This window comes from Rhinopithecus roxellana, unplaced genomic scaffold (genome assembly GCF_007565055.1).
Source record: "Rhinopithecus roxellana isolate Shanxi Qingling unplaced genomic scaffold, ASM756505v1 contig2434, whole genome shotgun sequence".
NCBI classification, from domain to species: Eukaryota; Metazoa; Chordata; class Mammalia; order Primates; family Cercopithecidae; genus Rhinopithecus; species Rhinopithecus roxellana.
This window is the reverse complement of record NW_022142079.1, coordinates 452-28,066: the sequence shown is the minus strand read 5'-3', so window position 1 is coordinate 28,066 and position 27,615 is coordinate 452. Positions and strand designations below refer to the sequence as shown.

Sequence of the window (27,615 nt, the reverse complement as noted above, 5' to 3'; positions counted from 1 at the left end):
TTACAATCTCATCAAAATACAATTTTATAGTCTGAATCAATGATTTACATTAGAGTTGGGAAACCCTGTGTCAGAGGATTGTGGTGTCAGAATGATGATTTCTAGTAGCCTGAGGTGATGATGCATCTGGGAACTGTGTCCACAGCACTAAGATGAACGTTTTGCATTCTAGTCATTCTCCTTCCCCAGCGTTCCATTCCATTCCCCTTCTCTGGCCTTCCGTTCCTTGTTCCTCCCCTTCCCTAGCGTGCCGTTCCTTCTTCCCTAGCGTGCAGTTCCGCTCCACTCCCATGGACAGTACAGGTGTTCCTCACATTCTTGAGCATACCATCCTTTGTGGGTCTCGGAAATAACCGTGCAGAGACCCTTTCTTCAAAATGTTGAACCGGTCCCTGTCCAAGTTCACGAACTCCTTCACAGGTAAGACCAGCATCCTGAACGGAAACCGTGTTTGGGTTTGCCAGGCACCCACTGGAATTCAGTTAGTTTCTGAGAAGGGATGAGAGGAGTGGGCAATTAATGTTCTAGAATAATTTTTACCCCTCTCTAGTTGAAGGGCGTTAGAAATTTCATCCTTTAGGAAAGCCGCATGGTAGCGAGATTATAAAAACTAGTGTTTTAATAAAAGGGAAGTGAACTTTTCCCAGAAAGGTTGAAAACAACTTTCTCTTGGGGATATCGCTACAATGCCAGGCCTCCAGAGTTACCACTAACGTTGATGTTTGACTTTTAGTAAGGCTGACACTAGTGGAGAGGGTGGCAATGAACAGTGCACTCTGTGAAGGAGTGACATCGAAGAGCAGGTTAAATCCACGCTCTTACAGAATGAGGTTGTCTTTGTAGATGTGTGAAAGTCTCTGGAGACACTTGAGAGAGTTCAGATGTTCGCTGAAGAAAGCCCTGGTGCCCGTCGAGTGCAGATCCTGAGACCGGATGGGAAAGCCAGCACTCGGGGTGATTAGTTGGGACAGCTGCTGCGGTCGGGGGCCAGAGCATGGAGCCACTGCCCCATCTCAAGAATAACTGCAACTTACTGTCCTAGGACAAAGGGGAAATGAGGCTTGAGATTCAATAATTTTAGTAGAAATCTGTTCTATTTTACAATTTCACTTTTCATTTGTACCCAGCTAGTGATTATACTCGGTATCCATTTTCCACACAAAATCCCAAAGACTTTCAGAATCTCCTCTCGGTGTATTTGGACGCCACCTTTTTCCCATGTTTACACGAGCTGGATTTCTGGTATGTCATGAGTGATTAGTTGATGCAGACTTTAGTATTTGAGTCACTGTCAGCTTATAATTATTTGTCCTCAGGCAGGAAGGATGGCGGCTGGAACACGAGAATCCTAGCGACCCCCAGACACCCTTGGTCTTTAAAGGAGTCGTCTTTAATGAGATGAAGGGAGGGGTTGTAAGTTTTCTTCCTTTTTTATGTTGTGTTCAGCTTACCTTACCCATGTACAGTACCATGATATAGACACATCTGGAAGATGGTTGATTTTTATTTAACATTCTCATTATAGGTGACATGTTCTTGGATTACCTGGGGTCAGTGCTGGGAGCAGAAGCCAGGGGGCAGCAGGGCCAGGCTGCTGTTCTTCCCAGCAGGTCTCAGACCCTGTCTGACGACCCCCATCTATGATCTGCAGCGAGAGAAACGCTATTTTCATACCACTATCAACACATTGTCTTTTTTACTCATTCTTGCCCAAGTCCATGGTGTACTTTCTAGAGGCTGCGTGGTGAGGTGTGTGACACACAGCAAGCTGGATACAGAGCAGATGGGGGAGTCCAGCTTCACCTCTGAGCCAGACACTACAGAGGTTTGCAAAAAAGGCAACACAGCATCACTCTAACTAGTCAGTTTTTCACTTTGTTATGAGATCCATTTGGGACAAAGGGCAGTTTCAGTGTCTTTCACTCCACGCTCAAACTAGATTGTCCTTATAGCTCAGGTATCCTGGGGATACCTGACAGGGGAATGGCCATTGCTGTTGCTTTCAACTACTCATTCAGGGATTTGAGGAACTAGCTTTTCTGAAGCTCAGTGAAAAAACACTGAGGTCTCCTGGGGATAATCCATCTCGTTTTCTTTTGGTTTTGGGAGCCCAACCCAAGAATCAAATAACTTTCCTAAGGATTTCCAGGAGAAAACATCTTCCTACCAATGAAGAACCTTACCATTGGAAAAACACCTCCTCGTAATTTGCAAAAACCCCAGTTTTCTGGGAAGTGATAATCTTGTCATGAGAACCAAAGATAAAGTTGGAGATAATGAGGGAGTGGTTACATAGGAAATATGTGGTCATTACTCTGACCAATTATTAAATCACTTTCTTCATATGACATAATTTTTAACAGCTTCTTACTAAACCACAGTGCAGGTAAGAGAGTCACAAGATGGCTTCTTCCTTGAGTCACAGTCATCCACTGCCCACAAAAGGGCCTAGCAAGAATGACTTAGGTCACCCTTATTTCCTGGCTACTTGGAGGAGCTGGATTTCCCAGTTTACAAATCTCAGCTTCCTGGGATTCTGCTCTGATAAAATCTAAATTGTATTTTTTTTTTAAAAAAAAGTAAGGAATAGGCTGCCCGCAATGGCTCATGCCTGTAATCCCAGCGCTTTAGGAGGCCAAGGAAGGCAGATCATGAGGTCAGGAGATTGAGACCATCCTGGCTAACAGGGTGAAACTCGTCTCTGCTGAAAATACAAAGAAAATTGAGCCAGCCGTGGTGGCATGCGCCTGTAGTCCTAGCTACTTGGGAGGCAAGAGAATCGCTTGAAGCCGGGAGGCGGAGGTTGCAGTAAGCTGAGATTGCACCACTGCACTCCAGCCTGGGTAACAGCGAGATTCCATCTCAAAAAAAAAAAAAAAAAAAAAAGATGAACTCTAATGAAATAATCTAGGTCTATCCTTTTACCTCCTCCGTTGTCTGGAGTAATAAAGCTCCCTGCCTCACCCTCTCTCACAGCACTGAACTGCTTTTCCTGAATTTTCCCACACTGCTGATCACTCACTTGTTAATTTCGATGCATACATTCTTTTTGAGAAATAAAGTCAGTTTGCCGACTCCTCCCACTGGTTTGTCAGAAAATGAGCTTACACTGCACTGATCTCACTCCTGCTGCCAAACCTCCTTCTAGGGGTCTCTCCTTTGATAATGTAGGGATTATGTAGGCAGGGGGAGGTGGGATCCCAAGGGGGGATTCTGTCAACGGTGCTGTTCCCCCCTCCCCACCCCCGCCGGTTCAAAGTCACCGAGCCAGGGGGCCTCTCTGACTATGTGGACTGTGCAGACCACCATGTCTTCCGGTAGGGTCAGGGGAGGGCTTGAGATAAATCTGTAGGGCTCAACCACTGGCCCACTGTCCACCTCAGGTGCCCCAAGTGCCATCTCTACCGGGCGCTATGTGGATGCATCGGTGACAAAATGGAAAGCCTCTGGTCCCGGCGGAGCTTGTTCCGATCAGGAGAGACGCGAAAGCAAGAAACACAGTGAACAAATGCATGATGCCCAGGGGTGGATGGCCGTAAGCACTGAGGAGAAAAATAACAAGTGGGGTGGGGGTTTAAGAGTGTGGAGGATGGATATGGGCTGCATTGACAATCGGAGAGCCTGCAGACCTGCCTGAGAGTGATGTTTGGGGAAAGAAGGAAAAGGGAAAGAAGGTGAGGGAGGTTAGCTAAGTGGACATCTGGGAAAGAGCTCAGGCAGCAGAGGGGCGGGGGGGGGGACGCCGCTGGCAGCGTGCTGCATTCCAGGGTCCTCTGCGTGGCTGGGACGGTGCGGCCCTCCCTGCACATCCCTCAGGGCCTCTCGGCGAAACACCCACAGGGACCTTCGACATACAGGCAGGACACGTCACCCATCGCCATGACCACACTGTCCCTCAGAGGAGCCACTGGCCATGAGTGTCCCGTCCACATGCAGATGTACTTGAAGATTCTTTACACACTGGGTTTCAAAGACTTAGTATGGAAAACAGTGTAAAATATTAATAACACAGTAACTGTTATCAAAATAGCTGAATAGAAAATATAGTGTTTTTTTTTTATTTTTTTTTTTTTTTTTAGATAGGGTCTCACTCTGTTGCCCAGGCTGGAGTGAACCGGTGCAGTCACAGCTCACTGCAGCCTCCAACTCCTGGGCTCAGGCAATCCTCCCACATTAATCTCCCACGGGACTGGGACTGTAGGTGTGCACCGCCACATCCAACTAATTGTTTTGTATTTTTTGTAGAGACTGGGTCTCGCCATGTTGCCCAGGCTGGCCTCAAACTCCTGGGCTCAAGTGATCCACCTACTTTGGGCTCCCGAAGTGCTGGGATTGCAGGTGTGAGTCATGGCACCCAGTGTCACCCCCTCCCGGCATGCCTTTCTTTAATGTGGTAACTAGATCATTTAAAATTGCATACATAACACAGGCCACCCATGCAAGCCTCAATCCTGGGAGATGCTCCCATTGGAGAAACCTCCAAGAAGTGGATCTGCTTGGATTTGCAAACTGCCCCTCTGGCCCCAGGGGGATCGCTGTGAAGAGCTGCTCTGGATCCGGCTCTTCAATACTGCCCTTGAGTGTACTGTGCACCTCTTGACTTTCAACCAGCACAAAGCTCCTTATTAAACGCTGACAAAAATTCCTTCCATTCCAGGTGCCATAATGGATTCATTAATCTACTATTGATAGGTTTTTGCTGGTTTTCCCCACTTTCTCTGCTATTCTAAGCACTGCTGTGAAGACTCTCCTTTTACCCCCATCTGCCCGTGTCTGCCGCAGCTCACATGCTCTGCCTTCCAGCTGTAATAGCTGAGTGCCCATTTACCCCACGCCCGACACACTCAAGTCCCTGGGTCTCCTCGGTGGGTGTCTGTGGGCACAGGGCTGCCCTGCCACATGCCCCACCCCATAACCTTCCATCTGTGGCCACTCCTTGTGAGACCCTAAACTCACGACCTCCCCTCCTGTCCTCTCCACAAAGCCACCCTATCGGAGACAGTCAGTCTGCTTCCCTCCACCTGCTTCCCAGTTGCCCCAAGGCAAATCCAAAGTCCTCCACTGGCCCACCCTCCTCACTGATTCCTCCTCCCACCCTCGGTCAGGTCAAAGGGCCCCAACCAGAGGCTTCCCTGGGCCCTTTCATAAGACAGAGCTTTTCTTCTCAGGTCCGGCTATAGATACATTGTACCCGCGCCTCACCGCAGGACTGAGAGCCGCAGGGGCGGAGAGGGCTTGGTTCTTTTGCCTAAAGCCTGCCCTGACTCACCGAAGGCGGTCCGTTAATGTGCGCAATGATTACAGAAACACAGAAATAAGGCTGGGGGTGGTGGCTCAAGCCTGCTATCCCAGCACTTTGGGAGGCCGAGGCAGGTGGATCACTTGAGGTCAGGAGTTCGAGAGCAGCCTGACCAACACAGTGAAACCCCACCTCTACTAAGAAAAAAAAAAAAAAAAAAAAATTCAGGTGGGCATGGTGGCGCATGTCTATAATCCCAACTGCTTGGGAGGTTGGAACAGGAAAATCGCTTGAACCTGAGAGGCAGAGGTTGCAGTGAGCCCAGATCAAGCCACTGCACTCCAGGCTGGGCAACAGAGGGAGACTCCATCTCAAGAAAAACCCCCCCAAACAGAAACAAATCTTAATCATAGTAAGGCACAGCTGAAAAGATATGAAAGAATGACTCCCCGAGGCTACTGCATGCCACCCTTTCAATCATTTCCATTCAGAAAACTTCAGATCATTTATATATGTACGTTAAGACAAGGGGTCCTATATTAATGAATCTTCTCCGTCAAAATCCTGGTCAAAGTCAGAAAACAATCCCACCGGACTCCTGGGAGCATCTCACGTTGGAGAAACCTGGAGAAGTGGAGAAGCTGATCTGCAGGATTTGCAAACCGCCCCACTGGCCACAGGGGGACCCGCAGCACTGGCGCCCTCCCCGTGAGAGTCGGAGCCTCACTCAGACACACATTCAGGGGATTTGCACCTCCGAAGGCTCCCCCAGCGCTCTGGGCACATGGAAGCTGGGAAGACAGCAAATAGGCCCTGTGGGGGGGGTCTAGCACACTTCAGCCTTTTCTCTTTGTCTTCTGAAGACTTTCACTGTGGATGTGTGTTAGGGAAGAGGGGAGTGAAGAAAGAGACAGGGAGAGAAGACAGAGTGATGCCTCCATTCCGCAGAGGAAAACACCGAGACCCTATCTCAGCACTCGAGACAGCAGGTCAGGGCGGATTTATAGAAAATAAGTCTCTGCCTCTCAGTGCTCTGGTCTGCCATATGTCTGGCTGCCTCTTCCATCCTGACAAGCACAATGACTGTAATTCCAAACAAAGGACTGGGAGTTGGGGGTGAAGATGGAGAGAATGAAGGAGTGGGGAGGGAAACGGCAGCCTCTGGGCAGCTACTCTCTAATAAACACAAACACAACACCAGAAAGGGCTTGCAGAAAAGAAACACAAAACGCAACCCAACTACTGACACATGGCCTCTGTTCCATTTTCACCCGCATGTTCTTAACAGAAACGCAACTGTGAACGTGCAATCTGGTATCCTGACGTTTGCCCTGACCACGTTGTTACTGCATCTTCATCTTTCTAATTTTAATTGCTTCTGACGGCCCATCCGATTGGTAGAGCTTATTTAAAGAGCCCTGATTCTCCCTGATAAAAGGTTGGAGTCCTGTATCAAAAGCTTTTAGTTTTCTGTAACCAAGGGGGAAAACATGCTTCTTTTGAAAGATGACAAAATGTCCAGCTTCGAAGGGTCATCCGAGTATGGCACACAAAGTGGTCTGCATTCATAGAAAATGATGCCATCACACAAATCTCCCACTGTGCCACAGGGTGACACCATCACTCATCATCTGCCTCCCAGACCCAGTAAGTTTTGCAAAATTAATTACTGCACTTTACACTGAAAAGATCTCATCAAAGAATGTGTATGCACAGGACGGTGAGGGGCGCCGGAGCTGTGTGAGGCGAAATGGCACTGTTCTCAGTTTCCCCTTCCATCCTACTGGGCTCCGAAGCATTGCTTCGGAGATTTTCAATTTTATCTTATAATTAAATAATATGAACTCTACTGGGGGAAGAAAAGCAGCCCATCACATTGGTACTAAGCCTTAATATCATTTTTGCCATCTTGACTCCTATCGCTATAAAAAGTCATTTTCCGTTCCCCTCACAAAACTACCCAAGGAATATTGCTTCAGACACCAAAGGTGCCCATGTGGGGCTCAGGCCTGGTGCCCAATAAATATGTGTGTCATTGACCTAATGCATATCCAGTCAATTGAACCCTCACACTTCTGACTTCGGTTTTAAGGTACTAATCTTGAAGTCTTAACAGTTTATACATATTGACCTGAGGATATTGGAAACTTTTGATTAGCGAGGATTGAATTCCTCCAAAGGACTTCATGAATGAAGAAGACAGCGAGAACCCCTGGTTTCCTGCTCCTCAGTGGAGATTCCAGGCGGGAGGCAGGCAGCAAACACTTGCGTTTCTGTCAAGCGCCAGGCGTGGTGCTGGGCACGGGAAGGACACCAGTGAAGACACAGCTACACGCAGCCCTGAACCTCCCTGCTGCAATCACAGGGCCTGGCCACATCACGGAGCTCTGTGAACTCAGGGAAGCCGGTACACCTCGGGCATCCCTTGCTCATGTGTAAAGTGGGGATAAGTCAGTGCCCAGGATCACTGAGGGCCTGCCACATAACAGAGAGTCACTAAACACTAACTATTCTCACTAGGATTGGAAAGGATGAAACTTAGTCAATTTCTGTGAACTTTCTACAAATACTGTATTGATGTTCACGTCACCACAGGCAAAAAGAACGCCGCTTTCGCATCCAGCCCACCCGAAGGATGCACCTGGACTTCCCAGTACACTCAGCTCCACCAAGCACCAGGCCCTGCAGAAGCCACAACCTGTGATGAAGACAATGAGTCACTCTTGGTGTGTGGCACAGCGTGATGTGGTGGTGGGCACTTAGTCATGTTCAGTCCGCAATCCAGAGCTGCGGAGCTGATTTTAGGTTGAGTGAAAATCAATTTAAGTTTCCGACATGTCTTGGGACAACAGAAGATACCCAAAGAAGCAGGGAAAAAAAAAAAAAAAAATCCCACAGCCTGAGACAGAAGATACCCAAAGAAGTAGAAAAAAAAAAAAAAAAAAAAAAAAAAGCCTGAAGAATACTTTCTCATTCAAGGCCTGGGGAGTCAGAATATAGGAAAGAGATTTTCAATTTTATCTATAATTAAATAATATGAACTCTACTGGGGGAAGAAAAGCAGTGCATCGCGTTGAGATTAAGCCTTAATATCATTTTTGCCACCTTGACTCCTATCGCTATAAAAAGTTATTTTCCGTTCCCCTCACAAAACCACCCAAAGAATATCTGTGTAATTTTGAGCAAGCTGGGTTTTGCTCACTTTTGAGCATTAACTAGAGTAAGGAGCTTCACCAAGAAAGGCCCCTGAAAAGCAGGGTGAGGGCTGACATGATGGCTCATGTCTGTAATCCCAGCTCTTTGGGAGGCCAAGGCAGGAGGCTCACTACAGGAGGCCAGGAGTTCAAGGCCAGTCTCAGCAGCATAGTGAGATCCTGTCTCTACAAATAATAATAATAATAACAATTAGCTGGTCATCATGGTGCATTCCTGTCTTCCCCGCTACTCAGAAGGCTGAGGCAGGAGGATCACTTGAGCCCAGGAGTTTGAGGCTGCAGTGAGCTGTGACGGCACCACCACACTCCAGCCTGGTGACAGAGCCAGACATAAGTACTCTTCGTGGTCTAAGGGAGAGTACAATATTTGAAATTAGGATCTGTTTTTTCTCCCACCAAAATCACATATGCACCTCACTCCTTACCTAAGCTATTTTCTTTGTGAGTTTCTCCCCGCTTCCAAAATGAGGGCATGCCTCTCTTGGGACCATGTATCTAGCTTGGAGATAAGAATTGTAAAGCTCCTAGTACACAAAATATTTTCAACAAAATGGTAGCTATGGTCATTTTAACATACGGAATTTACCATAATTTCACATCTGACAGATAATTCCCTAAAATTGATACTTGAATGTGAATGTGTTCTCTGATCTCCAGCTACAGGCAATAGTCTTCTATGTCAGGAAAATCAAGTACTAATATAGAAGCAGAATAAAATGGCAAAAAGAATGGGGACACAACAGATAAATTCTCGAGGAATAACCTACTTACTGTAAGGTTTGTAAATCTGTGGCAGCAAGACAGGCCCTCTGAGCACATCTTGAGGTGAACTTCCTTAAAAGAAATGCGTCCAAAGCTCCAACAGGTTTGAGATTATATCTCGGAAGGGTAAAGCCTTTACAGAGTCTGCAAAAAATTGTGACTTCGGCTCTGCCAGGGAAAGAATGCCCAGGCGACCCGCCGTGGCGGGCTTCCCCAGGGACACGCTAGTGTGTGACCCATGTGGGCTTGAGGCCACGGTATTTGATGCTACCTGCAGAGCTGAGGGCAGCTGTCTCCATTAACCCGAGGCTGTACCAACAAGCCGCGTTCCCACATAATACTGGTTTCCAAAGTACCTTTTTCCCCAGAAGAAAAGAGGCGGGACTTACTAACCTTCATAACGTGTAACTCCTCCCAGATGGCAAAACCAGGGCAACAGAGAACACGGCGATTCTGCCAATGTATCCAATCTCACATGCCTGCATACAACCCCCAGAGCATTTAGCAAGCTTTTGGACATGGAGCTCAAAAGAACGACCCATAAATACTTTCCAATACATACAGCATCTTAATGTTTTTTTCTTTCTTTTTTATTTTTTGCAGACACAGAGTCTCACTACGTTGTCCAGGCTGCCCTGGAACTCCTGGGCTCAAGTGATCCTCCTGCCTCGGCCTCCCAATGCACTGGGATGACAAGCATGAGCCACCGTGCAGGACCCACAGCAACTAAATTCCAAAATAACCTTGAAACCCTGACCTTCCACCCGTCCTGGTGGCTTCCAGAGGTCAGTGCCTCTTCCCGTGCCACAGGTTTCTTGTCTTTCGAGGCCCAGGTAAGGTCACTCAAGATGCTCCCTCTGCCTCTGAAGGCCTTTGACTGAGAAGCCACTCTGGGTCCTATCCCGACCCCAAGGCGGCTCCATTCCTACTCGCACATCTCCCGGCCGGTTTAAGTCACGCTGGCCAGGCTATTTCCACTTCACTCTCGTAATTTCTCCAATCCCAGCCTCTGCTGCATCACGTTTTCTTTCTCTGAGAACCCAACCCTGCAGGAGGAATGCTGATGCTGAGGTCCTTTAACTAGAACGCTAACCCCAACCTGCAGCGCCTGGCGCCCGCCCGGCACGCTCAAGGGCGAAGGGAAGGTCACCGGGGCTGTGGGCTGTGGGCCCATCCCCACTCCATCCTTGTGCAGTGCGCCTCCCGAAACGGGAAGAAATCCGCCATCGGGGCCTTTCCACTCATCTGCGGCAGGAGGAACCGGGAAAATAAAAATCAAAACCCAGCTGCCTTGGGTCTCCAGCCTGCGCTATCGCTAAGGCTCCCAGGTAGGGTTCGTCTGGGAAGCCCCGATCTACCCGCCAGGGGCTGCACGGATAGGGGCGCTCCACCGTCTGGCACCGGCGCCCTCACGTGCACCCGGGGCCTGGGGCGCGCAGTCTCCACCACCTCCCGCTCTTCAATGTTAAATGTCCTCCCGGCGGGCCCGCGAGGTGGGCCCAGGCTCGGCCCCTCCTGGAGAGCCGCTTCCACATTGCAGGGCAGGGGAAACCCAGAGCCCGCGCCCGGGCGCTGCTGAAGTCCCGGAGTCCCCGCTTCCTGGTCCTTCCCGTCCGCGGAGGCCTGCGGGGAGGGCCTGGGACCCATTTTAGTTTTCGGTTTTGTCACCAGCCGGAAGGCGACAGCACATGCGAGGGCAGGAAACCCTTTTTTAAAAATCTCCCGCGGAAACGCGAGGGGTTGCCTGACCGCCTCCGAGACGCCAGGGGGGAACCCAGAGCAACCCCGCCGCCTCCCGCATTGCAGCAGCCGGGACCCCGCCCAGGCCGCGCGGGGCACGAGGCGACAGGAGGCCCGCGGGGACCCGGCCCTCCGCCGTTTCTTCCTCCACATGCTAGGGGGAACCCCTCTGCCAGGCTCAATTTAAAACATAAACCGGAGGGGGTGGAAAGCTCACTATCTTCCGGATGGAGATTCCTACCGCCATGTCCCTTCCTCCTCCGCCCCACCCAGCAAGGACCCCGGGGCTGCCTTGCCGGCTCATGCCGCCCCGCAGGTACCCCTGCCGCTCCCGGGCAAAGGCTTCCCCCGAGTTCTCCCCATTGCTTCCCCGCTCTTCTCCTCGGTTCTTCCCATCGCTTCCTCACCTTTCCCCGGGTCCTCCCATCGCTTCCCCCGTCTTCTGCCCCGTCCCCCCATCCCCTTCGCCCTATTCTCCCCCTCTCCGTCCGTCCCTCCCTTGCCGCTGGGAGGGGGGCGCGCACCTTGAGCATCCCCGCCGCTGGTCAGCACGCCGATGGCCTTGCTGGCCCCGGAGAGGTGCTCCAGGAACTTCCGCAAGGAGCCCTGGGGGCCCGGGAGTCGTCCGCGTCCATGGCGAGGAGGCCGAGGGCAGCCGCTAGTCCGGGTGCGCAGCAGGCAATGGGGACCCTGCCCGCGCGCGGCCGACTCAGAACCGCCGCCCCGCCCGCGACCCAGCCCGGCCCCAGCGCCAATGGGCGGTGAGGGGCGGGACCCGAGCGCACTGGGAGGGGCTGCAGGGGCGGGGGCGCCGCTAGGGGCAGGGGCAGGGAACGGGGCAGGGGCTGGCTGGGGGGGTGGGTGTGGGCAGGAGCACCTACGCGGGGGTCGTCGTAGGTGGGGGCCGCGCTAGCGGTGGGGGAGGCCGCAGAGGCGGGGTTAGCGCCACAGGTGGGCGGGGTCCCTGCGGGTGGGGCCGCGTTGCTGGTGCGCGAGTCTCGCGGGTGGGTTGGAGGACTCGGGTTGAGGGCTTTAGAGATCCCCGGAGCTCCCCAAGTAGGGGCAGGAGCAGCGTCCGGGGGAGGGGAGACCAAAGGATGTCGGGGTCACATCGTTTGCGGGGCGCGCCAGAGCGGGGCGGGATAGAAGGCGGGGAGGTCTCCCGAGGGGGCGAGGGAGACCGTGAGTGGGCGCCAACGCCGGGGCAGGTGGAAACCCCTCACTTGCGGGGAGTGCTGATGGCGGAGTGGAATTGGGACGCGGACACCCCGCCTGGACGCGGAGGCTCCGGGCAGGCCCCGCGGCTCCGGCTGTTGTCGGCGCCGAGCCCCGCAGGATTCCTCCTGGGGCTGCGCTGGGAGCCTCCGGGCGCAGCTTCCTCGACCCCCGCCCCCAAGTTTTCTCTTCAGCCTGAGGTCGGGAAGGACGGATGGAGAGTGGATCCTCCAGGTGGTGGGAAAAGCTGAACGCCGCGGGCTTAGCTATGACGAAGCTGCAATTTCCCGGGCCCATGGGGGCTGTGGCGCTCCTGGGCCCCCAGCCCGGCCCTTGGGGAGAAGAAGACTTGGGGTGGAGGAGGGTATGGGGGCGCGACCCTCAGAGACACCTGGGCGCCCGAAAGTCAGAGTGGGGCAGGAGGAGGCGCAACAGGACTGGCCTGGGGGGGAGGCGGGACGACCCTTCCTCCCCACGGACACGCGCATTGCTGTAGGCTGTGTCGACTTCCGCGGATTCACTGGCCAACTCCACGTGCTGAAATAGGCACATCCAATGCGATGTGCGGTTGTCCATCCACAGCTTAACAGCCTGGTGCCTGTTACCCTGCCATGGGAGAGGGGGCAGCCCCCACAAAAGCACGGGCTTATGGGGCCCCGGTTCCTTCAGTGCCCACCCCACGAAGAAGGGCTCCCAAACGGCCCCACTCGACGCCTTACCGGAGGATGGTTCTGCACAGTGGGTGTTTGTTGAACAGACAAGAGACAACAAAAGAGACTAAGAAGAGGTTTGTTCTATGAACCGGGGAAGGTGAAGCAATCGCAAAGGGGAGTCTCGCCAAAGGGCAATCCTGGGGAAAAGATGGAGAGGCATGGATTTTTCTTGGATGTGTGCCTCATCCTGGGGCTCATCCTATAATCAGAAGGTTTAATACTATTTGGCTCACTTTCCTCACTGCAGTTGGTAGGATTTTTTAAAACATGAATCTGAATATGCCATTCTCTTGCTTAAAGTCTATCAAAGGCTTCCCATTACCCTTGGGGTAAATTCCAAACCTCTTTAGCAGGGATCAACAGGCCTTCCCAGCCCTACCTCCTCCCTCAATGATCTGACCTTGCCAGTCTCAGCAAGCAGCCTCTTCCTACTTCCATTTTCTTTCTTTCTCTTTCTTTTTTTCTCTTTCTTTCTCCTTCCTTCCTTCCTCCCTCCCTTCCTTCCTTCCTTCTCTCGTTCTCTCTCTGTCTTTCCTTCTTTCCTTCTTTCTTTCTCTCTTTCTCTCTTCCTCTCTCTCTCTCTCTTTCTCTTTCTTAAGAGATGGGGTCTCCCTATGTTGCCCAGGCTGGACTTCGACTCCTGGCCTCAAGTGATCCTCCTGCCACAGCCTCCTGAGTAGGTGAGACTACAAGTGTACACCATGGTGCCCAGTTCCCACTTCCATTTTCATCTCTGGCCATACTGACCTTTAGTTCATAGGTCTTGTTGTCTCTCTTTTGTAGTTAGGCCACAGAATGTAGCATTTCTTCTTTACCTGATAACTTCTACCATCCATTAGATTTCAATATAAGTAAGACTTTCTCAGGGTTAATCCTTCTGTTCCTCTGCTTGTCCCCTCTCACAACACATGTCACTTTGTGAAAATTATTCCTGCAAGGTCTGTCTTATACTACAGGATGTAATTTCTACTAAATGATTAATTTCCTGATGGCAGGGTTGCTACTGGGGACATTTCCATCACAGACATGATTGTCTCCCACACTTTGGGCAGCCTTTGTGGACTAGCCTATCTAAATCAACTCTTGTCTGCCTTCCCCTGTAACCAGTGGTGTGCTGGTAAATGTCTAACAACCAGCTCTCTGAAAAGGAGGGGGAGGGAAGGGGACACACATTTGTAACATTGGCCAATTTCTGTGGTGTAAATATTCCCACCACGGCTGATTTTTCAGCTACTAATACTTTGATAATAAACTCTTAACATTTTTGAAAATTTAACAGTCAGCTCTCACAAGCTGGTACTAGTGAGCTCCAGCATACCACCTGGAACTCCCTAGTTTCTTAATGGGTTTTAGTTTTCTTCAGGGTGTTCATCCTTATCTGACATTATATTACGTAATAATTCATTTGTGGCCAGGTGCAGTGGCTCACCCACCCTTGTAATCCCAGTACTTTGGGAGGCTGAGATGTGAGGACTGCCTGAGCTCAGGAATTTGAGACCAGCCTGGGCAGCATGGCAAGACTCCATCTCTATTAAAAATAATAATGATTCATTTGTACATTGTCTTTCTGCCCCACTGGAATTTAAGCTCCAAATTTTGTCTGTCTTTTTGACTACTGTATCTCCAGCACCTAGAATAGAGTCTGGTACAAAATAGGGGCTCAAAAATATTTGTTAAATGAATAAATAGTAAAAAGAGCTACAAAGGAAATATTGAACCCTGAATTCTTTCTCCTTTTCTTTTATCTTAAAAGATTCTTTTTTTTCTAAAAGATTAGGAGCTAAAACAATCATCTGAGAAGCTAAAATATCTTTTTTTTTTTTTTTTTTTTTTTGAGACAGAGTCTCACTCTGTTGCCCAGTGAGCAATCCCGGCTCACTGCAACCTCCACTTCCTGGGTTCAAGCAATCCTCAGCCTCCTGAGTAGCTGGGACTACAGGCATGTGCCACCACACCTGGCTAATTTTTGTAGTAGAGACGGGGTTTCACCATGTTGGCCAGGCTGGTCGTGAACTCCTGGCCTCAAGTGATCCACCTGCCTCAGCCTCCCAAATTGCTGGTATTACAGGCATGAACCATATTTAAAAATACATTTTTAAAGAATAGTGATACAACATTTTATGTACAGCATATTCAAAACAGATATTCTGGCTGTCAAAACTTACTTGTTGGTTTGGTCCACAGGTATAGAGATCCCATTTGGAATTAAGTCAACATCATTTTGGTCCCAATGTATCTGTAACCAAAATGTTTTCAGGTACCAAACATCAAAGTAAGTCTGAATAATCAACCACCCATAATATCATTATTGCCAATACATTTTCCCCTGTATAATTGAAAATAACTTGGAGCTAAATAATTTTTTATGTAGTTCAACCTTTTAAATACATGGAAAGCAAAAAATGCCTTCCTAGTACATGTTATACATTGCTTTCATGCCTAAATTATCATTTAGTTGTTACATTATTTACACTAGTTGAATGATCACCACAGCTTCACTTTATTTGCGAGTATATAGACATGAGAAGAAGATAAGGGGAAAGTCTTGCAGTACAGAAATAAAATCTCTTTTTAAAAAGGGATCCCACGGGCCAGGCACAATGTCTCATCCCTGTAATCCTAGCACTTTGGGAGGCTGAGACAGGTGGATCACTTGAGGCCAGGAGTTAGAGACCAGCCTGGCCAACATAGCAAAAACCTGTCTCTACAAAGAATGCAAAAATTAGCCAGGCATGGTGTCGCATGCCCATAGTCCCAGCTACTTAGGAGGCTAAGGCAGGAGAATCACTTGAACCCAGGAGGCAGAGGTTGCAGTGAGCCAAGATCATGCCATTGCACTCCAGCCTGGGTGACAGAGTGAGACTCTGCCTCAATAAAGAAAAAGGAATCCCAAATTTAAGATACTATAATAAAGATTATTTTTTAGAAACAGATTAAAGTTAAACTATAATCTGACTTTCATTAGTACTCACAGAAAAGCGTATGCAAAGCGCATCTCCAATGTCATCAGCATCATCATTTAGAACTTCTTGCAAACTCCTAATGAAGATTTTGGTTTTAAAAATTGTATTTATTGATCTTATAAAGTTTCACAAGTAATTTTCAATGGAAAAAAATTGTGAACAATATAGAAATGTATAAAATATAATATAAAATTCCTATCCTCCATCTTCTCACTCCCTTTCCCTAGAGTTTACCTCTATTTACAGTTTTATTTGTTGGACCACTGTTACCACATAGACACTGCTACATCTTCATGAAAATTACAAAAATGAGCTGTTTCCTCTAGACAGTGATTCTGAACCAGGAATGACTTTGTACCCTAGGGATCATTCAGCAAAGTCTGGAGACATCTTTGGTTGTCACACTTGGAGGGAAGGTTGCTACTGGCATCCAGTGGGTGTGACCCCAAATGCTGCTAAACATCCCACAGTGCCCAGGACAGTCTCCCACAACAAAGAATTAAACAGGCCAAAAGGTCAGTATTGCCAAGGCTGAGAAACCCTGCTCTAGCATGCATCTAGCTAATATATTCTTCCACTAACAGTACACAAGAAGAGAGAGTCCTTTCCCCCAGTTTTTTGCCAACACTGTAAGAAAAACTTTTTAACAAGTGTCAATCTGTAAGTAGAAAAATGACATGTAATTTTTTTTTTTTTTTTTTTTTTTGAGATGGAGTCTCGCTCTGTCTCCTGGGCTGGAGTGCAGTGGCCAGATCTCAGCTCACTGCAGCTCCGCCTCCCGGGTTTATGCCATTCTCCTGCCTCAGGCTCCCGAGTAGCTGGGACTACAGGCGCCCACCACCTCGCCCGTCTAGTTTTTTGTATTTTTTAGTAGAGACGGGGTTTCACCGTGTTAGCCAGGATGGTCTCGATCTCCTGACCTCGTGATCCGCCCGTCTCGGCCTCCCAAAGTGCTGGCATTACAGGCTTGAGCCACCGCGCCCGGCCAGACATCTCATTTTTATTTATTCCCTCAATTACTAGTTAGGGTGAGCATATTTTCAGTTTTTTTATTAGACTTACACACATACACACACACCCTTGTATAGTCATAAATATTTATGTGTGATGATGCATGTATATATTGTGCTCTCTGAAGCAACTGTTTCCACCTGGATAAAGTCAAGAGACCAGGCCAGAACTCTTGTTTCTTCTACTAGTTAATAATTAGAGGAACATTCAGCTTTCCTCCATTTTGAAGGTTTACTCAGTTATAAATCATGCTGAAATTCAAATTCCTCTCAAGAGCATACATTATCGAAATTGAAGACCGTATCCGTCTCTCTGTGTGTAAGATTATTTATGCCTAAACAACTGAGACTTACTAGATATAGTCCTGAAAAAAAGGTTGTATTTACTTACTTCCCCAACCGAGGACTGAGTTCTTTTAAATCTTCCAATGATGGCTTTTCGTCCAGAAGTTTTTTATACAGAGCCAGTGGGAAAGGAAGGTTAGCAACATTTAAATTGAATAAGGATAGTCCACACAGCATTCCAAAAAGGAAATATCTTTTTTTTCTCAAGTTTAGGCTAGAAAAGAAGAAAAAAATCCCTAAGGTATTATAAATAATTAGTAATACAAAGGGATAATTAGATTAGTAAAAAAATGTGGTTCCCTTTTCTAAAAGTCAAAAATTAAAAACAAAATGGGCTTCAGGAAAATAAAAACGTGAAGTTCTTCTACAGATTATAACACAACTTAAATTTCTTCCATAATTTTGAATACAAATTCACAGTTCAGAACATTAAATAAATGAATTCGTTGTTACTAACAGCATATCTGGAATGTGAAAAAATACGCTCAGACAGCTTTATATAATAAGGTTTTCACCATTTAATTTTATAGTCTTTCCCTTCAGACTCACGTAGAATAATGACACTGAGAAAGGAAGGGTGCACTTTACACATTTATTGGTCACCAGGCATATTAGATGAGCCTTGCATGAGTGGCAGCCCCTTCGGCAATGCAGCCCCACAACTTGGGTGTGCTTAGAGGGATGAGCATATGGGTCAGGGAAGGTGACTGATGCTGGAGACCAAGAAGGCAGGTGGAAGAAAGAAGGGGAAGAAGGAAAGAGGCCTGGTGAAGTTGGCATGTCTTGTCTGCACTTTGTAGTCCTGGGTGAGAGGAAACACTGGCTCCATCTATCCAGGCTATCATCGCAGCACAGTAGATCAACAGCCTGAAAATTTTAGGATTCAATTCCAATGCCAACCTTACTATTAGTGGGTGAATGACTTTAGGCCACTCAGATAATATTCTGTGGTGCAGTCTAGTTGCCATATTTATTTATTTGAGCAATTGTGAGAATGAATTCTAAAATTACATTTAAATTTTGAAAGTAAGTTCTAAGTACAAGTAATCGACAAAGGGGCCCCCCAAAACCTAATCAGTCTTCTTTCCCATAATTTGTATTATGTCCCTTGGTTATAGTTTATTTCATCTCTTCACTGAGCCATATACAAATCAGGGTTCTTTTGGTCTCTGTTTTTTATCCAGCAGTACAGCATAATGCTTAAGAGTAAGAGCTCTGGAGTCAGACAGTCCTGAACTCATATCCTGGCTCGATCACTTACTAGTTTTCTGTCCTTGGCTGATTTATGTAATCTCTCTAAGCCTCAGTTTCTTCATCTGTACCTCATAAGGTTGGTGTAAGGTTTATTTTCCTCCTCTCCATCCCCAACTTGTGTCTCTTTGGTTCATTTCATCCCATTCCTTCACCTTCGACCTCAGGCCTTCGCCTCTCCATTATACTTTCAAATGCAATTACTTCAGTCCCCTCTTGATTTCTTTCTCTCCTAACCAAGAACCCCTTAAGTTTGTATAGTGCCCTAAAGCTTTCATGGTACTTTCAGATACCTTATTTTGTTTTGTTTTCACAATAGCCCTGCAAAGCAGGCAGAGCAGAAATTATGATGTCCATTTTCTAGGTGAGGAAATAGAAATCTCAGAGAGGCTAAATGACACACCCACCATCACTGAAGATTAGAACTCTAGGCTTTTGATCCCACATCAGTGCTTCCTTCCCCATCCTGTCATGCTTCTCAAAAACTATTACATATTAAGTCAGCAATCTATAATTTACAGCCAATTGGTAAAGTTTCTGGTGTGTTGATCCTATTGCTATAACTACATCTATAGAGTTTCAGGAGGAAAGGGATTGTGTCATGTAATAATTTGAATATCCCACAATATTTAATACAATGTAGGAACCTCAAGAAACATGAAATAAATGCTTGCTGATTGACCAATAAAAAATTGTACCATTGGCACACCTCAGCCATTCCTATATTTTAGAGGGTCCATTTGTTCTCAAAAAGATACAAAATACCTTTCAGTATTTTCTCACATGTATTCATCTTTCTCCTCCTCTCGCCTGTCCTTTCTGTCATTTGGAAGAACAATTTGTAAGTTTATGGGAAAGAGGACTAATAAATATGCCTTAGTCCATTTTCTGTTGCTTATAACAGAATATCTGAAACTGGGTAATTTATAAAGAAAAGGAATGTATTTCTTAGAGTTCTGGAGGCTGAGAAGTCCAAGACTGAGTGGTTGTATCTGGTGAGGGCCTTCTTGCTGATGAGAACTCTGCAGAGTCCTGAGGCTGCACAGAGCATCACATGGGGAGGGGGCTGAGTGTGCTAGCTCAGGTCTCTCTTCCCCTCCTTACAAAGCCACCAGTTCTACTCCTCCACTCCCATGATAACCCATTAATCCATTAACTCATTAATCCATGAGTGGATTAATCTATTCATGAAGGCAGAACTCTCATGACCCAAGTGCCTCTAAAAGACCCCTTTTCAAGACTACCACATTGGGGATTAAGTTTTAACATGAATTTCAGGGGGTGGGGGCATTCAAACCATAACACAATAGAAGCTCAACATGTGATTCTTTTTAGAACTGTAATCTGAAAATCCAAAATCTGAAATGCTCTAAAATCAGAAACTTTGAGTGCCAACATGATGCCACAAGTGGGAAATTCCACTCATAAGTATTTAATGCGAACTTTGTTTCATGCACAAAATTATTTAAAATAGTGTATGAAATTACAATTTCATGATCTGTGTTATTAATACAGAAATGAAGACAAATTTTTTTGTTACTTTTTTTTTTTTTTTGAGATGGAATCACTCTGTCACCCAGGCTGGAGGGCAGTGGCATGATCTTGGCTCACTGCAACCTCCGCCTCCCGGGTTCAAGCGATTCTCCTGCCTCAGCCTCCCCAGTAGCTGGGACTACAGGCTCATGCCACTGCACCTGGCTAATTTTTTGTATTTTTAGTAGAGATAGGGTTTCACTATGTTATCCAGGATGGTTGCGATCTCCTGACCTGGTGATCTGCCTGCCTCGATTTTTTTGTTACTTTAAGAAAGAAATGTTTATACTTTAAGGACCTTTACAAAATATAATAATCACAGACATGAATCATTATTTTTCTTTTTTCCTTTTTAAGCCTCTTTTATTTTGAAACAGAGTATCACTCTGTCACCCAGACTGGAGTGCTGTGGTGCAATCTCAGCTCACTGCAACCTCTGCCTCTCAGGTTCAAGCGATTCTCCTGCCTCAGCCTCCCAAGTGGCTGGGATTACAGGCGTGCACCACCACACCTGGCTAATTTTTGTATTTTTAGTAGAGATAGTGTTTTGCCAGGTTGGTCAGGCTGGTCTCAAATTCCTGACCTCAAGTAATCCTCCCACCTTGGCCTCCCAAAGTGCTGGTATTACAGGCGTGAGCCACCGCACCTGGCCATGAATCACCTGTTTTTGTTTTTCTTTTCTTTTTTTTTTTTTTTTGAGTTGGAGTCTCAAAAAGGGGATACTGAGATTCTGCTCAGTATCCCTTATGCGAAATGCTTGGGACCAGCAGTGTTTCAGATCTCAGAGTTTTTCAGATTGGGAACATTTGCATAAACACAATGAGATATCTTGGGGATAGGACCCAAGTCTAAACACAAAATTCATTTATATTAATAGTTCATATACACCTTATACACATAGCCTGAAGTTAATTTCAAACAATATTTTAAATAATTTTGTGCATGAAACAAAGTTTGCATTAAATACTTATGAGTGGAATTTCCCACTTGTGGCATCACGTTGGCATTCAAAAAGTTTTTGATTCTAGAGCATTTCAGATTGTGGATTTTCAGATTACAGGATGCTCAGCCTGTACTACAATTTGTTTACCTGCTGTCCTACTGATGGATATGTAGGTTGTTTCCTAAATTTTGAGAAGCAGTAATCTCAAGTGTTTTAAATTAGGACAGAAATGACTGATAGAATCCTCGAGATAATTTTTCATTCTTAAAAGTTGCTTCAGCTGGGCATGGTGGCTCACGCCTGTAATCCCAACACTTTGGGAGGCCGAGGCAGGTGGATCACTTGAGGTCAGGAGTTTGAGACCAGCCTGGCTAACATGGCAAAACCCCGTCTCTACTAAAAATAAAAAAATTAGCCTGGTGTGACATACGCCTGTAGTCCCAGCTACTCAAGCAATCCTTCCACCTCAGTGTCGAAAATCCTGGAATTACAGGTGTGAACCACCAGGCTGAGCCAAGCTAGACACCTTAAATATGTGCAGTTTATTATATCTCAACTATAATTTATTAAAACCATTAAAAATGTAATGTGCATGTGAATCACCCAAGGATCTTATAAAATGCATGCTCTGATTCAGTAGGTGTAGAGTAGGGCCTCAGATTCTGCTTTTCTAACAGCTTCTCAAGTGATGCCATAGCTGCTACTCTGTAACCCATATGAGTACTATCAAAATATGAGTAGCAAAGCTCTATATGACCTAATTTTACACCACTATCTATGGTTTTAATGTTGCAGTATATGGGGTGCCTTTTCTGTTCCAGGGGAAAAAAAACATAAGAAATAAAAGACTTACCTTGGCAGGAAACCACATGCAGGAACCCATTTCAGGATACATGAACATTCCATATTCTGGCTTGGTCATCTCTTCAAACATACAGTGGAAGAACTCTGAACTAACCCCTCCAGACTCAGGATGAATTTCTTCAATAAATTCAACCTAAGGAAAGAGAACATAGTCCCAGATCCTGACTTAAAATACAGTGTTTTGAACTTTATGAAAATTTTAAACCTCCATTCCTGCAGGCTCTAGAATTACTAGAATCACATAGCCCTTACCTCCTTGCAATCTGTCTTCCCTCAGTTTGCTGCTGAGCAGTGGAGGCCGTGAATCTATTTATTCTCAGATTGTTGTATGCATCCTTTACACTGCCACATGGACCAAGTGAAGGGGGATTCTAGCGAGAGTTAGCATTTACCAGTTGCATTGACCAGTATCTCAAACCAAATTTTGATGTGCTTCAAACCCTTGGGCCCCTAAATTCCCTGGTTATTCTATCTTGTTGTCCATCTCATCATTCAGACTTCACAGCCTTGGCTCCAGTCAACAGGTATTTGTTTTTTCCTGTCTCTACTCTTATTTGGGCTTCTGCAAAACAGCCCTCCCAGTATGCCTGGGCATGAGACCTTTTCAGGAACCAGCAGAGCAGATTGCCCATAGCTCTCAGATGAGAAATCAGCATTAACCAGTCCCTCTTTTTATTTATTTATTTATTTATTTATTATTTATTTATTTTTTGAGATGGAGTCTCACTCTGCTGCCCAGGCTGGAGTGCAATGGCACGATCTCAGCTCACTGCAACCTCGACCTCCCAGGTTCAAGCCATTCTCCTGCCTCAGCCTCCCGAGTAGCTGAAATTACAGGCACCCACCACTGCACCCAGCTAGTTTGTGTATTTTTAGTAGAGATGTGGTTTTGCCATGTTGGGCAGGCTGGTTTCGAACTCCTGACCTCAGGTGGTAATCCGCCCACCTCGGCCCCTCCAAAGTGCTGGGATTACAAGCGTGAGCCACCACGCCTGGCCCCAGTTCCTCTTTTTAAAAGCTTTCTCTACCTTAGGACTTTATGGCTATGTACTATCCTGGTTTTCCCCCACGTCTCTAACTACTTTTCTACATCCTTTTTTTGGGTAATTTACTTTTATCTTTTAACGATAAGCACCACTCATTTTTGTTTCTTGGAATTTGGGTCTCTCTCTACTCTCTTTGCCTGGGAAATCTTGTCTACTGCTGCTTCAGTCAACAGACCATCATGTTTAAGGGCCTGTCCCACTTTCCCTTCTGAATATCCTGATAACAAATTAAGCCTACTTCTGATTTTCCTATTTCTGCTCATTTATACTAGCCTGTCCATGCCACAGTTAGACTCACTCATGGTGGGCCCTGACAACCTTGCCCTTGTTCAGAGTCTGTATTTTTATTTGATCTGGCTTGAAGTTTACTTTTTTTTTTACCCCTTGGTCATCTCCTATAAGGGGAATACTTTTCTACTGATTTCCTTACAGTTAAGATTTAAAGAAAAATAGGTATGAAGGGAGACATATAATTAGAAAGTCTGGTTTATACAGTAGTTTTTGTTTTCCATTGGAGTCACATGCTGGGAAAATCCCTTTTTATCTGAGTCCCACTTCCCAGGTTCCGATTTTTTCTCTAACAGCCCAACTCTTCCTCTCACGGCTGACATCAAGAAAATCCACTCCCTTCTGGACAGACTGCAGCTCTTGCCTACAGAGCTAGTCATTATTCTATAGCCTCAAGAGGGCAAATAACCTGAGATACCACACAATAAAAACCCTATAAGCACCCACAAAGGATAAAAGGAAGGATGGCTAGAATTGAAACTCATATAGTGGAAGGTCTTAACTGATGAAACTAGAGCCAACATGTAGGAAAAATATCCCTTCCTCTAGCAGTTTGATTGCATTAGAGCCCCAATTCTTCACCCCTCCGGGATCCATGTCTTCTGCATATGACTTTGCAGTTCCTCCCACTGAAGAGGCTGTGTGTATTTCCCTAGCCTTTGACTTAGGTTCAGCTTTATGACTGCTTTGACTAAAGCAATGTTTGGTCTTGCTATCTTGCACCTCTGGCACTACTGTGGGAAGAACATGCTTGCTTGCCCCAGGAGGAGAATGAAAGACATAGGAAGCAGAGCTAAATTGCTCCAGCCAGGCCTAGGTCAGCCAATCCCTAGCCAACTCCCAGACATGTACACAATCTCAGACAAAATTTGCAAAGCCACCCAGATGAGTTCAGCCTAGCCCAGCAGGTCCTCCACTGAACTGCAGATCTGTAAAATAAATTATTGTCATTTTGAACCATTAAGTTTTGAGATGTTTCATTATGCAGCATTTTTGTAGTCATCAGTAACTAATAGTTAACTCATAGCCCAGTGTGCAATTAAGCATCCCATTGCTATTCTCTGAAGGGTAAGAGGGGAATTCTGGAAACCAAAAGATTGATAACCACAGCTGCAAATGCAGGCTCTTTTAAGAGAGCATTTATTACATCATATGAATGCATCCCTCCCACAGAAGTAAAAATGTTCAATGAGACTTGTTACTGTACCACTAATACTTTGCGGAAGTCAGTGGCTTCAGCTTGACTTAATTGACGCAGAGCATCTTTAACCAGGTGACTTCGTCTGACTCTTAAGTATAAATCTGGGTGATGGAGGAAATTCATCCTTTTTTTGCAGAATTGTTTCATGCCTAAGCATGTATGCTTTCTCTTCTGACATCTGGAAAAATAAATTTTTTAGTTGGCTTCTCCTTTTGCCTCATAGGAATCCCAGGGATTAATACTTCCAGTACACATTTTGTGTAGTATATACTTAATCCTGCCATTGCTATAAACACTCACATTGTAATTATTTAAGAAAATGGACAACATATCTGCCTTATGGAAGATGAAGTGATTGTAGGACCAGAGAAACTATGGTCACCTAGGAATTGTGTACAGGAGATTAGTCAGCATGGATGAACACCTAAGTTATTAAAAGCTATCTCAGATTATTTATTATAGTAAACATCATCCTTAAAGGCCATACTGGTATTCGACATGCTGAGACATTCATCCACCATCAGTCTTAAGACACAGAGCATTAGCGTTGTAATCCTCAGTAATACAAAGGCAGTATAAGAGCTCAGGGATAATGTGAACTGTAGGAAAATCTCCCTCCTTCTCATATCCCAACCAAATCCTCTTGGGGCCACAGACTGACCCTCTGTCTCTCACCAGCAAGAACTGAGACCTTTCTCTTTAATCTCAACTTTTTATGTGAATCACTTACTTGCACACAATCATACACAGCCTTGTATTGTAACTAAGCTTTTCCTGGGCATATATCTTGTCTCTCCATCTAGATTAAAAGTCCCTAGAGGACAAGTATCCTGAATTCTTCATTTCCCACCACACTTATCACAGTGCTTTCTTTACATGTAGCAGGATCTCAGTGAGTATCTGTTAACAGCAAGGAAAAATAAAAAGCCACACCACATGCCAAATACATTCCTTGGTGATGTCAAGAGAAGTAAAATTTTTTTCTGGTGCTCTGTATACTCAACACTCCCCTCCTGACTTCTCCCCTCAAATCACAGCCTGTTTTTCACTTCTACTGCTTATGTTCCCAGCTTACCTTCTCTTTTATTTCTTCTCTTAACCTTCTTTCTGTTTCTGCCTGCCAGGAGTGTTCTCCTTCAGCTCTCATCGTTTGGTTATGCTCTGTTTTCGATAGCGCCTTTTTACACTGAGGCCTATCCTAGCCGTCTCCTCAAGAGTAGAACCCTGTGATCCCTTCCTGTCTCTCTATTGGCAGGAAATTTAGTGACATCATAAGTATGTGAACTCTGCCCCCCAAGCGTGAGATCCTACCTTGCTCCCCTTGTTTTTTCAAAACACCTCCCATACTCTTCAATCTAGCATGGCTCTGTTTCTCTTTTGGCACTTGCATGCCCCCAAAACTACAGCTTGTGCCCTTAGTTCTAACTTCTAATACTGACTGGATAGGAATACTGTATTCCTATACAAGAATGAAGGACACTTGAGAGAGAAAACAGAATAATCTGGGCAATATCTGGGAAGATATAAGTGGAAACCAATTATGTGTTAAAGAACAATGGGATATACTACATCCTTTGTACTCTACCAGAATGATGTTAAGATATGTAATGCCGATGAAGGAATTAGCAAATAAGTGGATAAATGAACATAAGCTGAAAAAGCAGACCGCTGCTAAAATCCCCCGCTGAAGTTTACCAAATGTAAGCTCCAGGAAACTGGGATGATTTTTAGTGGTATTATCTCGGCCCACTGCAACCTCCACCTCCTGGGTTCAAGCGATCCTCCTGGCTTAGCCTCCTGAGTAGCTGGGACTACAGGCACACACCACCACGCCCAGCTAATTTTTTGGATTTTTAGTAGAGACAGAGTTTCACCATGTTGGCCAGGATGGTCTTGATCTCTTGACCTCCTGATCCCCCTGCCTCAGCCTCCCAAAGTGCTGGGATTACAGGCGTGAGCCACCACACCCAGCTGATTTTTGTCTATTTTATTCACTTATGTGTTCTGAGCATCTAAAATACTGTCTGGCACAAGACAAGTGCTATATAAATATTTGTGTAATGAATGAATGACTGATCCAGGAACAAAAGGCTCATCGTCAGAAGAGAAGGTTGGCATATCTGCCAGTTACCCCTGGTGGACTGTTTCTGTTGGATATGTATTATGCTAATATATGTATAGGATTAACTAGCATTTACAGTGTGCAACAGCAATACATGTCTCATTAACTTTTAAAAACTAACTAGAATGAGTGTTTACAAAAATCACCTAGGACAGTGTAAAAATTTATACACCAAATAGTTTGTATTCTTAACCAAATTTTAAAACTAGCAGCACACAGGCTAGGATGAGTTATCATTGTATACATATTTGAAACTATGTGGGACACTGGCTGATGAAAGAAGGTAGCATACTAATGCCATTGGCTGGGGGAGAGAAGGGATATTTACAGCAGAAAGTCAGAAGTAATTCACCTAGGTAAAGATTGCTTCTGCCAATAATGTGCTCATGGAAACTCATCCCTGAGACTTACAAAGAACAGATATTATAAGGTAATATCTTTAAATCTCAAGGTTGGTGGGGACCCCATTGAGAAGAGTGCCTATTTGCTCCTGAGCTATGAATTGACCCAGGAAAACAAAGATGATGGGCAAATATATTTTTACTGATGTCAGAAGAGAAATAAAGGAAAACTATAAATATATTTAGCAAGCAAACTGTTCACTGCCTACAGCAGTCACCTACTCTTTCCCTTATATATGAAGTCTCAATCAATATATTAAAATCATAACTCTTCAATCCATACTCCCTTTAAAGCATATACTCTTTTAAAGTGAGAAAACTGTTCTTTGCTTAAAATGGTATATAAAAGAATCAAAGAGCAAAAGCTGGAACCAGAAAACCTGTATTCAAATCCTAGTTTTCCACTTACTATTTGACCAAGTCACTTCCTATAGTAAGGGATTACTGCTAAATTTGCTGAATGTGATAATAGTATGTGCCTATATAATTAAAATAAAAGAGTCCTTATGTCTAAGACATACAAACTGAGAAATTTAAAGTGAAATGTTATGTCTGGATTTCACTTTAAAACACTCCCTCCACCTCACCCTCTCTCCACAAAAAATGTGATGGGGAAACAGAGAAAACAGGATTGGCAAAACTGAGTACTGGGAAGTTTGTTAACTAATTATTTCAACTTTTGTGTTTAAAATTTTCCATCATAAGAAGTTTAAAAAATATAAATTTGACATCTCAGTCACCCAAAGGGCTAAAAGCTAATTTCT

General features: G+C 45.7%; 1 protein-coding gene and 1 long non-coding RNA gene across 14 annotated transcripts; one reads left to right on the top strand and one right to left on the bottom strand.

Annotated features, from left to right (window-relative positions):
- LOC104673980 lies at positions 1-24,932 on the bottom strand. 13 transcript variants are annotated; one of them, XR_004055896.1, is made up of 8 exons: positions 24,335-24,925; positions 21,783-21,926; positions 17,249-17,416; positions 15,857-15,923; positions 15,050-15,120; positions 11,481-13,021; positions 1,546-1,645; positions 1-1,038 (listed from the first exon to the last, which is right to left on the bottom strand). XR_004055896.1 is itself a non-coding variant. In XM_030926384.1 (3 exons), exons 1-3 carry the CDS (start codon positions 24,473-24,475, stop codon positions 17,698-17,700), a joined length of 657 nt encoding a protein of 218 aa, XP_030782244.1. In that variant the 5' UTR covers positions 24,476-24,932; the 3' UTR covers positions 17,677-17,697. The 13 variants fall into 13 exon arrangements, 1 of the variants encoding a protein (XP_030782244.1); XR_004055892.1 differs by lacking the exon at positions 1,546-1,645 and adding an exon at positions 13,632-13,782 and having other exon boundaries at positions 24,335-24,921; XR_004055891.1 differs by lacking the exon at positions 1,546-1,645 and having other exon boundaries at positions 11,481-12,769; positions 12,891-13,021; positions 24,335-24,917.
- Positions 1,037-2,566, top strand: LOC115895785. The gene is made up of 2 exons (XR_004055901.1): positions 1,037-1,242; positions 1,317-2,566. It is a non-coding gene; the product is annotated as an uncharacterized LOC115895785 (long non-coding RNA).
- Positions 24,933-27,615: the final 2,683 nt, after the last annotated feature.